This window comes from Marmota monax, unplaced genomic scaffold (genome assembly GCF_021218885.2).
Source record: "Marmota monax isolate L192 unplaced genomic scaffold, Marmota_monax_Labrador192_F-V1.1 WCK01_AAM20220418_F8-fsc00231, whole genome shotgun sequence".
In the NCBI taxonomy this organism is placed as follows: domain Eukaryota; kingdom Metazoa; phylum Chordata; class Mammalia; order Rodentia; family Sciuridae; genus Marmota; species Marmota monax.
In genome coordinates this window covers 1,295,804-1,308,624 of record NW_026693458.1, presented here as the reverse complement: position 1 = coordinate 1,308,624, position 12,821 = coordinate 1,295,804, and the positions used below count along the sequence as shown (strand labels likewise).

At 37.6% G+C, this 12,821-nt stretch overlaps 2 protein-coding genes across 7 annotated transcripts in view; one reads left to right on the top strand and one right to left on the bottom strand.

The window, feature by feature from the left end:
• Positions 1 to 12,821, top strand: part of Cenpp (centromere protein P) — a 235,634-nt gene that overhangs the window by 137,816 nt on the left and 84,997 nt on the right. The window lies entirely within an intron of this gene.
• The window catches only part of Ecm2 (extracellular matrix protein 2), a 32,918-nt gene continuing 30,168 nt past the window's right edge, over positions 10,072 to 12,821 (bottom strand). For all 6 annotated transcript variants that reach the window (XM_046457737.2, XM_046457742.2, XM_046457740.2 and 3 more), the window contains 2 exons: positions 12,156 to 12,482; positions 10,072 to 10,337 (listed from right to left, as the gene is read on the bottom strand). In XM_046457737.2, coding sequence (XP_046313693.1) covers positions 10,169 to 10,337; positions 12,156 to 12,482 — 496 coding nt within the window. In that variant the 3' untranslated portion in view covers positions 10,072 to 10,168. The remainder of the gene's footprint in view (positions 10,338 to 12,155; positions 12,483 to 12,821) is intronic.

Below are 12,821 nucleotides of genomic sequence, written 5' to 3'. Positions count from 1 at the left end.
TTAACTCTGATTTAATGAGAAAGACCTCTAAGATGTATATGGTGCCATCTGACAATACCAACCCAAGGAGAGGTGGTTTTGACTATCTTTCACCTCTGTGTTGGTAGTCACTCAGGGAGTGACTCAGGGAGTCACTCAGGGAGACAGCATGGTCCAATAGGAAAGGAGCATGCTTCAGAGTCAGAAAATGAAGGTCGAGTCCAGATTTGATCACATACTCCCCTGTCACTGTCTTTTGTTACCTGTACATTCTGAGTCCAATGTTGTCACCTGTCTGCTTCACAGTAGGTCTGTGAGCTCTGTGGCATTGTGCCTCTCCCTTCAAAAGGAGCACTCAGGACTTATGGGCAACAAGCTGCTCAGGGCTAACTCTGCTCCCCTGTGCTTGTTCAAGTTCCAAAGGAACAACAGGCAGCCCCTGCCTAAGACCAGGGCTCTCCAGTCTGGTTGTCTGGGAGTGTAGGTAGAGCTGGGGAAAGGGGAAGGAAGATGGCTATATGCTCTTCATAGATTGTAAAAGCTGGTATGTCATTTAGATAGTACCTAGTCTGTTGATTTTTTAAGAAGAAAAAAAGGGTGAGGGGGAGCGCACCCTTTCTGATGAGAACAAAACTGCCTGAACTGGAAGACATGTACTTACTTCCTTGTCAGAAACACAAAGCCCCAAGTGTGCTAAACACTGATCTGTTCCAAATATGTTATTTTTATAATTGAATCAAATGAATCCCAGAGTGGTAAAATGACTGCATAATTTGTCACTGAAGAATATACATGGGCTTCCTGGTTCCCGATATAATTATTTCTTCATGATACCTGGCTATATATGTCCTGTACTATAGCACACCTTATTGCTTTCAAAAGTATTCATATATATAATGAGTCACACCTCAAAATTTAAAATACAGCTGGACTGGCGCACACCTGTAATCCCAGCAACTTGGGCAGCTGAGGCAGGAGGATTGCAAGTTTGATCAAAGCCAGCCTCAGCAAAAGCAAGACGCTAAGCAACTCAGTGAGATCCTGTCTCTAAGTAAAATACAAAAATAGGGCTGGGGATGTGGCTTAGTGGTCGAGTGCCCCAAGTTCAATCCCCAGTACCTCAAATTAATTTTTAAAAATACAGTTAGCATCCTTTGTGTATGTATGTGTATATATATATATGAAGATTATATTTTTAGACCATGGCTAGGCCAGGACTTCCTTGGTGTACATATGTATTAGTAGTTACAGTACATTTATGAAGCCAAATCAAACATCTGTTTGTTATCATCTTATATCATGGAGAATGTTTGCTATAAGAACATTTATCACTGTTTTTTATTGGACTTAAAACATTCCATTCAGAACATGATGAAATTTCAAGACTGAACAAGTTCCATGTTGGATATGTTTTTAAAACTATAAAAACAGTTGAAAAAAATGAATCTTCCAACTGAAGAGCAAAGTTCCAATCAGGTATTCTAATTTTAGGCTCTTACTAGGAATTCTGTTACCTTTGTAAGCTGGGAAGAGATGTGCAAAACAGGCTACAATGTGCCTGCTCCTCAGATATCAGCCTTGCCTGTTGTCTCTGTAGGCCATTGGATGTGGCCACATCCTCACTGGGAATCTCCAGGCCCAGGCAGAGGAGGCCTAGCCTAGTGTCCTATATGCATTGCCTCCTGAATGACTGACTCAGCATTTTCCTGCTTTCTTGATTTCTTGCTTATTGCCCTAGCAGAGAGGAGAGAACTTTGTTCTGTCACGCTCTAGAGAACAGCATCTGAAATGCTGCTGAATGAGGTCAAAATAAGAAATGAATGGAGGAATGGCTGGTAATCTGTGTCAACTCAGTTGACTTACCTTATTCAGTTTGAGGCCCTTTTATGGCTTAGATGTCCTTCAGCCACTTATGTCAATGTGTTTATAGTCAAGCAGAAAATATTGCACAAATATTCTTATTGAATGGATACGTAAGCTTATCTTCTATCTTAAATTATGCTCAGCCAGTTTAAATTAGTGATGCTCCTACATTCCTAAACTGATTATGAATCCAACCTTTTTGTTTCAGAAGATTCTATTTCTGTTCTCAAACACCTGCAGTTAGTCTTTTACCCTTGAGCCTAATAATTATATTCATATATTATTCTATTCATGTTGAAATCTCAGAATCCTAGATATCAAAGAAAGATGTTTAGAAACAAAAGTTTAGAAATAACATTAGCTCAGATGGAGGAAATCAAACCTTCATGCCTTGAAAGTTAACCATGAGGGAGGAGTAGGGAGGATAGGAAGGGCAGCAGAATAGAATAGACAATATGATTGATGTATGTACATTCCATGTATTTATTATATATCAAAATGCATTCTACTGTCATGTATGATTAAAAAAATAAATAAATAAAAAATTGAAAGAAAAGTTAACCATGAAATTGCCAAACTGGTTGAATATGCTGGTTACTGCATGAAATATTGATGATAATAACTACAGTCAGTTTTCCAAAATGCTTTACATTTTTCTCTGGTTCTCATAATAGCCCTGTGAAGTCATGATGGAGGTTCCTGGGGGTGATGGGAAAACTATTAAAAGATTAAACCAGTGCAGTGTTACATGTTTATGATCCCAGCTACTTGGGAGGCAAAGGCAGGAGGTTTTGCAAGTTCAAGGCCAGCCTGGGCAACTTAGATCTTGTCTTAAAATATGAAAAATAAAGTGGGCTGGGATGTAGCTCAGTGGTAAAGCAACTCTGAGTTCAGTCCCTCAAACTAACAAAAAGAGAGAGAGAGAGATTAAATAACAAAGAGAGGAAGAAAGAGATTAAATAACTGAAATCTTAAAAATTAGAGGAAGCTGCTCAAGGTGGGCCAAGTCTAAAATTTAAGTTTTGAGTCTGGTGTCTGGCTTCAAGACACAACACTGAGAGAGTAACAATAGAAGTGAAGTTAACATAGTTTCTGTGTTATTTTTTTTCTTTTTTTAAAATTTTTATTGTTGGTTGTTCAAAACATTACATAGTTCTTGATATATCATATTTCACACTTTGATTCAAGTGGGTTATGAACTCCCATTTTTTACCCCTTATACAGATTGCAGAATCACATCAGTTTTACATCCATTGATTTATATATTGCCATACTAGTGTCTGTTGTATTCTGCTGCCTTTCCTATCCTCTACTATCCCCCCTCCTCTCCCCTCCCCTCCCCTCTTCTCTCTCTACCCCCTCTACTGTCATTCATTTCTCCCCCTTGTATTATTTTTCCCTTTCCCCTCACTTCCTCTTGTATGTAATTTTGTATAACCCTGAGGGTCTCCTTCCATTTCCATGCAATTTCCCTTCTCTCTCCCTTTCCCTCCCACCTCTCATCCCTGTTTAATGTTAATCTTCTTCTCATGCTCTTCGTCCCTACTCTATTCTTAGTTACTCTCCTTATATCAAAGAAGACATTTGGCATTTGATTTTTAGGGATTGGCTAGCTTCACTTAGCATAATCTGCTCTAATGCCATCCATTTCCCTGCAAATTCTATGATTTTGTCATTTTTTAATGCAGAGTAATACTCCATTGTGTATAAATGCCACATTTTTTTTATCCATTCGTCTATTGAAGGGCATCTAGGTTGGTTCCACAGTCTTGCTATTGTGAATTGAACTGCTATGAACATCGATGTAGCAGTGTCCCTGTAGCATGCTCTTTTTAGGTCTTTAGGGAATAGACCTAGAAGGGGAATAGCTGGGTCAAATGGTGGTTCCATTCCCAGCTTTCCAAGAAATCTCCATACTGCTTTCCAAATTGGCCGCACCAATTTGCAGTCCCACCAGCAATGTACAAGTGTACCCTTTTCCCCACATCCTCGCCAGCACTTTTTGTTGTTTGACTTCTTAATGGCCACCAATCTTACTGGCATGAGATGGTATCTTAGGGTGGTTTTGATTTGCATTTCTCTGACTGCTAGAGATGGTGAGCATTTTTTCATATACTTGTTGATTGATTGTATGTCCTCCTCTGAGAAGTGTCTGTTCAGGTCCTTGGCCCATTTGTTGATTGGGTTATTTGTTTTCTTATTGTTTAATTTTTTGAGTTCTTTGTATACTCTGGATATTAGGGCTCTATCTGAAGTGTGAGGAGTAAAGATTTGTTCCCAGGGTGTAGGCTCCCTATTTACCTCTCTTATTGTTTCTTTTGCTGAGAAAAAACTTTTTAGTTTGAGTAAGTCCCATTTGTTGATTCTAGTTATTAACTCTTGTGCTATGGGTGTCCTATTGAGGAATTTGGAGCCCGACCCCACAGTATGTAGATCGTAGCCAACTTTTTCTTGTATCAGATGCCATATCTCTGATTTGATATCAAGCTCCTTGATCCATTTTGAGTTAACTTTTGTGCATGGCGAGAGAAAGGGATTCAGTTTCATTTTGTTGCATATGGATTTCCAGTTTTCCCAGCACCATTTGTTGAAGATGCTATCCTTCCTCCATTGCATGGTTTTAGCCCCTTTATCAAATATAAGATAGTTGTAGTTTTGTGGATTGGTTTCTGTGTCCTCTATTCTGTACCATTGGTCCACCCTCCTGTTTTGGTACCAGTACCATGCTGTTTTTGTTACTATTGCTCTGTAGTATAGTTTGAGGTCTGGTATCGCTATACCGCCTGATTCACACTTCCTGCTTAGCATTGTTTTTGCTATTCTGGGTCTTTTATTTTTCAATATGAATTTCATAATTGCTTTATCAATTTCTATAAGAAATGCCGTTGGGATTTTGATTGGCATTGCATTAAACCTATAGAGAACTTTTGGTAATATCGCCATTTTGATGATGTTAGTTCTGCCTATCCATGAACAGGGTATGTTTTTCCATCTTCTAAGATCTTCTTCTATTTCTCTCTTTAGGGTTCTGTAGTTTTCATTGTATAAGTCTTTCACCTCTTTTGTTAGGTTGATTCCCAAGTATTTTATGTTTTTTGAGGATATTGTGAATGGAGTGGTTGTCCTCATTTCCATTTCAGAGGATTTGTCGCTGATATACAGGAATGCCTTTGATTTATGCGTGTTGATTTGATATCCTGCCACTTTGCTGAATTCATTTATTAGCTCTAATAGTTTCTTTGTAGACCCTTTTGGGTCTGCTAGGTATAGAATCATGTCACCTGCAAATAGTGATAATTTAAGTTCTTCTTTTCCTATTTTTATGCCTTTAATTTCTTTCGTCTGTCTAATTGCTCTGGCCAGTGTTTCGAGAACTATGTTGAACAGAAGTGGTGAGAGAGGGCATCCCTGTCTTGTTCCAGATTTTAGAGGGAATGCCTTCAATTTTTCTCCATTCAGAATGATGCTAGCCTGAGGCTTAGCATAGATTGCTTTTACAATATTGAGGTATGTTCCTGTTATCCCTAGTTTTTCTAGAGTTTTGAACATAAAGGGATGCTGTACTTTGTCGAATGCTTTTTCCGCATCTATCGAGATGATCATATGGTTCTTATTTTTAAGTCTATTGATGTGGTGAATAACATTTATTGATTTCCGTGTATTGAACCAGCCTTGCGTCCCAGGGATGAATCCTACTTGATCATGGTGCACAATTTTTTTGATATGTTTTTGTATCCGATTCGCCAGAATTTTATTGAGGATTTTTGCATCTAGGTTCATTAGAGATATTGGTCTGTAGTTTTCTTTCTTTGAAGTGTCTTTGTCTGGTTTAGGAATCAGGGTGATGTTGGCCTCGTAGAATGAATTTGGAAGTTCTCCCTCTTTTTCTATTTCCTGAAATAGCTTGAAAAGTATTGGTATTAGTTCCTCTTTAAAGGTTTTGTAAAACTCTGCTGTATACCCATCCGGTCCTGGGCTTTTCTTAGTTGGTAGTCTTTTGATGGTTTCTTCTATTTCCTCAATTGATATTGGTCTGTTTAGGTTGTCTATATCCTCCTGACTCAATCTGGGCAGATCATATGACTTAAGAAATTTATCGATGCCTTCACTATCTTCTATTTTATTGGAGTGTAAGGATTCAAAATAATTTCTGATTATCTTCTGTATTTCTGAAGTGTCTGTTGTGATATTGCCTTTTTCATGCCGTATGCTAGTAATTTGAGTTCTCTCTCTTCTTCTCTTCGTTAGCATGGCTAAGGGTCTGTCGATTTTATTTATTTTTTCAAAGAACCAACTTTTAGTTTTGTCAATTTTTTCAATTGTTTCTTTTGTTTCGATTTCATTAATTTCAGCTCTGATTTTAATTATTTCTTGCCTTCTACTTCTTTTGCTGTTGTTTTGCTCTTCTTTTTCTAGGATTTTGAGATGAAATATGAGATCATTTATTTGTTGGTTTTTCCTTTTTTTAAGGAATGAACTCCAAGCAATGAATTTTCCTCTTAGAACTGCTTTCAGTGTGTCCCATAGATTCCGATATGTTGTGTCTGTGTTTTCATTTATCTCTAAGAATTTTTTAATTTCCTCCTTGATGTCTTCTATAACCCATTGATCATTCAGTAACCTATTGTTCATTCTCCAAGTGATGCATGATTTTTCCTTCCTTCTTTTATCTTTGATTTTCAGTTTCATTCCATTATGATCAGATAAGATGCATGGTATTATCTCTACTCCTTTATATTGTCTAAGAGTTGCCCTGTGACATAATATATGATCTATTTTTAAGAAGGATCCATGTGCTGCTGAGAAAAAAGTGTAACTGCTTGATGTTGGGTGGTATATTCTATATATGTCAATTAAGTCTAGGTTATTAATTGTGTTATTGAGTTCTATAGTTTCCTTATTCAACTTTTGTTTGGAAGATCTGTCCAGTGGTGAGAGAGGTGTGTTGAAGTCTCCCATGATTATTGTATGGTGGTCTATTAGACTCTTGAACTTGAGAAGAGTTTGTTTGATGAACATAGCTGCACCATTGTGTGGGGCATATATATTTATGATTGTTATGTCTTGTTGGTGTATGGTTCCCTTGAGCAGTATGTAGTGTCCCTCTTTATCCCTTTTGATTAACTTTGGCTTGAAATCTATTTTATTTGATATGAGTATGGACACTTCTGCTTGTTTCCGAAGCCCATATGAGTGATATGATTTTTCCCAACCTTTCACCTTCAGTCTATGTATGTCTTTTCCTATCAAATGTGTCTCCTGTAGGGAGCATATTGTTGGGTCTTGTTTTGTGATCCATTCTACTAGCCTGTGTCTCTTAATTGGTGAGTTTAAGCCATTAACCTTTAGGGTTATTATTGAGATATGGGTTGTTGTTCCAGCCATATTTGTTTATGTATGTTACTAAACATGGTTTGTTTTCCTCTTTGATTATTTTTCCCCCCTTTACTGTCCTACCTCCCACTGTTGGTTTTCATTGTTATTTTCCATTTCCTCTTCCTGTAATGTTTTGCCGAGGATGTTTTGAAGAGATGGTTTTCTAGCTGCAAGTTCTTTTAACTTTTGTTTATCGTGGAAGGTTTTAATTTCATCTTCCATCCTGAAGCTTAATTTCGCTGGATACACAATTCTTGGTTGGAGCCCATTTTCTTTCAGTGTTTGAAATATGTTATTCCAGGATCTTCTAGCTTTCAGAGTCTGTGTTGAAAGATCAGCTGTTATCCTGATTGGTTTACCCCTAAATGTAATCTGCTTCCTTTCTCTTGTAGCTTTTAAAATTCTCTCCTTATTCTGTATGTTGGGCATCTTCATTATAATGTGTCTAGGTGTGGATCTCTTATGATTTTGCACATTCGGCGTCCTGTAGGCTTCTAGGATTTGGGATTCTGTCTCATTCTTCAAGTCTGGGAAGTTTTCTCGTATTATTTCATTGAATAGATTGCTCATTCCTTTGGTTTGGTCCTCTATACCTTCCTGTATCCCAATGACTCTTAAGTTTGGTCTCTTTATGTTATCCCATATTTCTTGGGTATTCTGCTCTTGGTTTCTTAACAGTCTTGCTGAGCTGTCTATGTTCTTTTCAAGTTGAAATACTTTGTCTTCATTGTCTGATGTTCTGTCTTCTAAGTGTTCTACTCTGCTGGTAGTATTCTCAATTGAGTTTTAAGTTGGTTTATTGCTTCCTGCATTTCTAGGATTTCTTTTTGTTTGTTTTTTATAACCTCTATCTCCCTGTATAGTTGATCTTTTGCTTCTTGGATTTGTTTATGTAATTCATTGTCAAAGTGATCTTTCATTGTCTGATTTTGCTGTCTAATGTCTTCCTTGAGACTCCAGATCATCTGAAGCATGTATATCCTAAATTCTTTATCTGACATTCCATCTGCTGCAGCTGTTACCTCTTCTAAAGTTGAGTTGACCTGCATTGCTTGTGGTCCTTTCTTTCCTCGTCTTTTCATACTGCTCGCGTTTCTTTCTGCTTGGTGAAACTGTTGTGTTTTTAAAATTTTCCCCCTATATATTTATATTGCTCTTGTATAGTTGAAAAGTCTCCCTTGCACCGGCAGGCGGTGACTGTGCCCCTCCTCCAATTGGGGTGATCTGTCTACCACGCTGAGGGAACGCTGGGCCTGTTCTGCCAGTCGGTCGCAGGTCTGCCTACTTTGCAGGCGCAGGCAGCGGCTCTGCTCTGCCCCTCCTCCAATTGGTGTGACGTGTCTACCACGTCCGCGGACCCCTGGGCCTGTTCTGCCAGTCGGTCGCACTTAGGTACATACCTTGGGCTGCTATGGGAGCTGAGTGTGGAAGACAGAATCTGTATCCAGAAAGGCCTTCTTTGTCACTTCCAGGTCTTCAGAGTGCCTGATGAGTGCTGGGCAATCCCAGTTCTTCTCATGCACTGCAACTAGTCTCAGTGGGGATGTACGTCTGGGGTGGACCGTCATTCAGGTCTTTGCTAATCATAGCTGATTCAGGGTAGAGGAAATGGCTTTTGAAAATGTGGAAATGCACACATCAGGGAGAACGCCGCTGCCCTTTTTAATAGATGGGTGTGCACCTTCTAAGTGGCTCTTTTTCAGCCAAAACCCTTTAGAGAAATTTACAAGGAGCCAGCCAAGGCCACCGAGTCATGGTGACTCCTTTGAGAAGACCTAGGGTAAACTCTCTGTGTTATTTTAGCAATGCAAAGATAAAAGGTCATTGTGGAATGAAAACTTTAATATGTGGTTTGGGTAGGTATGGTAAATGAAAACACTACTTAAGTTGGGTTTAGTTGAACTGAATACATTTCAGTAGATTAGAGCAAAAGTCATAGGTGCTAACTTTGATAGTGGAGCAAAGGTTTTCGAAAGTACATGTGGGTTGGGGTTGTGGCTCAGTGATAGAGCACTCGCCTAGCATGCACAAGGCACCGAGTTCGATCCTCAGCACAACATAAATGTAAAATAAAGATATTGTATCCACCTAAAGCTTAAGAATAAATATTTTAAAAAAGAAAGTACATGTATTAGATTTACATTTAATAAGAGTGTAGTCAAAAATAATTTATATTTTTAACAAACTCTACTGCTTTCCATAATCTTTTGATCTTGAATGAAGAATAATGAAGATGATCTGAAAGTACTATTTTTTTATCTTTAAAAAATAAATTTAGACTTACAAAACTTTCAGAGATAGTATAGAGTTCATATGTACCCTTCAACTATCTTTCCTTAATGCTAACTATGTACATAACCACCGTGCAGTTATCTAAACCGAGAAGTTACCATTACAATAGTGTTTTAAATTCACACATATAATTAATAGAAGAACTAAAGCTAACCCAATAGTGAGATATATTTTTACCAGTAATTATAGCATGGGATCTTACAGAAATTAACAAATCATTATTTTAACAGAATAATAATTCATAAATTCTGTTTTTTCTTTTTTTCCTGGGAGTGTGTTTCTTTGTCTTAAATCATAACATGCATAATTTTTAAAGGGACTTGAGGAGTTCTCAGCTAACAGCAGGAGTTAGATCAACCATTGTTGGATCCTTATTTGTTCCAGACTCTCCTGGTCTAGCTAGGCATATATAACGTTATATTTTAGCGATGTGGCTTTTTTCTAGAGGTGGGAAACTGAGGTGTTTTCACCTTCCTTAAAGCTGGAAGACTACACCCTTTGCATTATGTATATTTGGTTGTTCATCTGTGGATTGGCAAATCAATTGACAGCATAATGATATTGAGTATAACATGAGGATTATATTTCTTATTAATGACAAATGCTACTACAACAAATACATGAGTAAAATTTATAAATGTCACAAGAAATCTTGGAATTACTTAATGTTTTGTGGTTTGAGAACAACACTTGAATATGATCTTATGCATGAAAATGCATAGGGTGATATTTCTCTAACTTTAATATAGTTATTTTCAAGATGAAGATGTTCCAGAGTTGAGTCACTGTCCTCTTCAACGTTGCAAAGTTGTTCCGGAAGAATATTCCTAAGGAAAAATAGATGTGCAAATCATAAATGGTCCAAGTAATAATCTGCCTTCATGATTTAGGAGTTGAAATTTTACATTTGTTTAAAAAAATGCTTTTGTTCTTAAAATAAAGTTGGATCCTTTTCTCATATCATAAACCAGAATATATTCCAAGTATGTTAAAGATTGAAATGTGAAAAATGAAACTATAAATACATTTGAATGCAGCATGATAACACCCTGCAAGTGGGGGAAATCTTCCTATCTGTGATTTGAAAACCAGAAGCACTGTGTTAAGATTTGAAGTGCTTTGTCCCCCCAAGGAATCATTTCCTGGAGGATTGGTCTTCTGGGTAGCAATTTGAGAAGCTGGTAGGATCATTGGGAGCATTGCCCTTGCCAGGAATTAATGCAGCTCTTTTGAAGGGCATTAATTCCCATATATTGGGTTTTAAAAATTCCTAGACTGGGCTGGGGTTGTGGCTCAGTGGCACAGTGCTTGCCTTGCATGTGTGAGGCACTGGGTTCCATTCTCAGCACCACATATAAATAAATAAATAAAGGTCCGTCAACAACTAAAAAAAAAAGTCTGGCCCTTCTCCAGTCTCTGGCTTACCATATGGACTTCATGCATGTGTTCATTCTCCAGGGAAAGAGGGCATCCCAAAACAAAATATTAAAGTAGAATACCATAGGCATTAACTTATTCTGACTGGCATTGTAAAGGAAAGAATTGAGTGTTTGTCCATCCTTTCAGAGTAGCAAAACAGTCCTAGTTGATGAGCAAAATTTCTTTAGAGAGGGATTCCAGCTAATAAGCATGGAAAGAATGGTAAAAATAGAAATTCATAGTTTCATTACCTCTAATGAAATAATAGATTCAAGCAATAACCTTCTCTGAATGAAACCATTGGTTCAATGATGAGAGGAAAGTTTGTGCTAAGAGTCCCCAGGCTGTGACCACATAAATCCCCTGATAAATTTTAGAATCACTAACAGTGAGACAAATACATTATGTCTCCTGATGCATAACCTCTAAAGTTATTTGGCCCCCAAAGTTTGAAGCTGAATTTTAACAAAGCCTTCCTCACTCGCCACTTCCTCCCGTACTTCTAAAAATTCTTAAACCTTTCTTTTACTTTGTTTTTTAGGCATTTAGTTTGGAATTTTAGAAATAGGGAAGGGGAAAGGGGCATAATTCTGAGAGAGCTTAGGTTTCCCTCTTCCTCATTGCCAATGGTAAAGATCACATTCACAAAATGTCCAGCTTAATTCTTAACTTAGTTGTGCTATCTAGGGACAGGTAATTTCTTAAAATATGCAAAAAAAAAAATATATATATATATATCCCTAAAAGCGAACAAAGTTGAGTCTCAGTAAATTCATTCAGAATTTTTCCTTCAGAAAAAAACTTTTTGCCTTCAGAAAAATCTAGATAGAATGTATTTTAATTTTAGCATATATTTGTTTTTGCTGTGCAGATAAGTTTCTTTCAAATTTCATATGTAGTAGCATAGTCTGTTTATTACTTCACAACCTTATTTGAACCTGTCCTCAATGTTCTAAAGTATTGTGTAATAATATTCAGTAATACTATAAAAATTTGCAAACGTGGAAAAAAGAAAAAACATAATGAATTCTTATGTACCTATCACCTTGCTTCAAGAGTTATTAGCATTGCCAATTTTTTTTTAACCCAACCCCATTTAATCCATCCCATCCACCCCTTTTTTTCTTTTTTTAGGTAAATCCCAAAGTTCATGTCATGGCTGTTTAATGATATAAATATTTTGTCAACCACAATTTTAATTGATACTTGAAAAGGCCAAAATTTACCGAATCTTATTGTTGTTCAGTCTCAGAAAATGTAGTGCTTTCATCTCTTGCACCCCAGGTGGTATAGATTTTAAGTCATTGTGATCCAGAAATAACTCTCTCAGAGAATGATATGCCCCATAGAATGAGACTCGGTCCAAACCATCATCAGTGAGTCTGTTAAATGACAGGTACAAGTATTCCAGGCCTGGTTCCATGTGACCAAACACATAGCCAGGTATCCGTTCAATATGGTTCCCTATGAGCACGAGGTGCAGCAGAGACTTGGGCAGGTAGGAAGGCACGTGGTAGAGCTTGTTGTAGGACAGGTCGATGGATTCTAGGTTCCTGTGGCAAAGAAAAAGTGAACAGGGTAGGAAATGTCAGAGTAGCAACTAGCAACTCTGAATTTTGATAGGGCCAAATGTGATGCTAGCTGTTTTCTTATAAGCACCAGTCTGCAGTGATGATCCTAAACATAAGCGTAACTGTGTGCTGGTATGGGTCCGTCTGTTTGCAAGGCTCATCTTCTTCCCATCACCCACACTGCCTTCTAGCTATAGATTTGCCTCCCTAGGGCATACCAGAAATTTACATCTTTGGGTTAATGGGGAGGCCCAAAGATGTCCCTGAAATATTTCTAAGGTTGAACTGTTGAATCAGAAATGAAATCCAGGGCTGGGATTT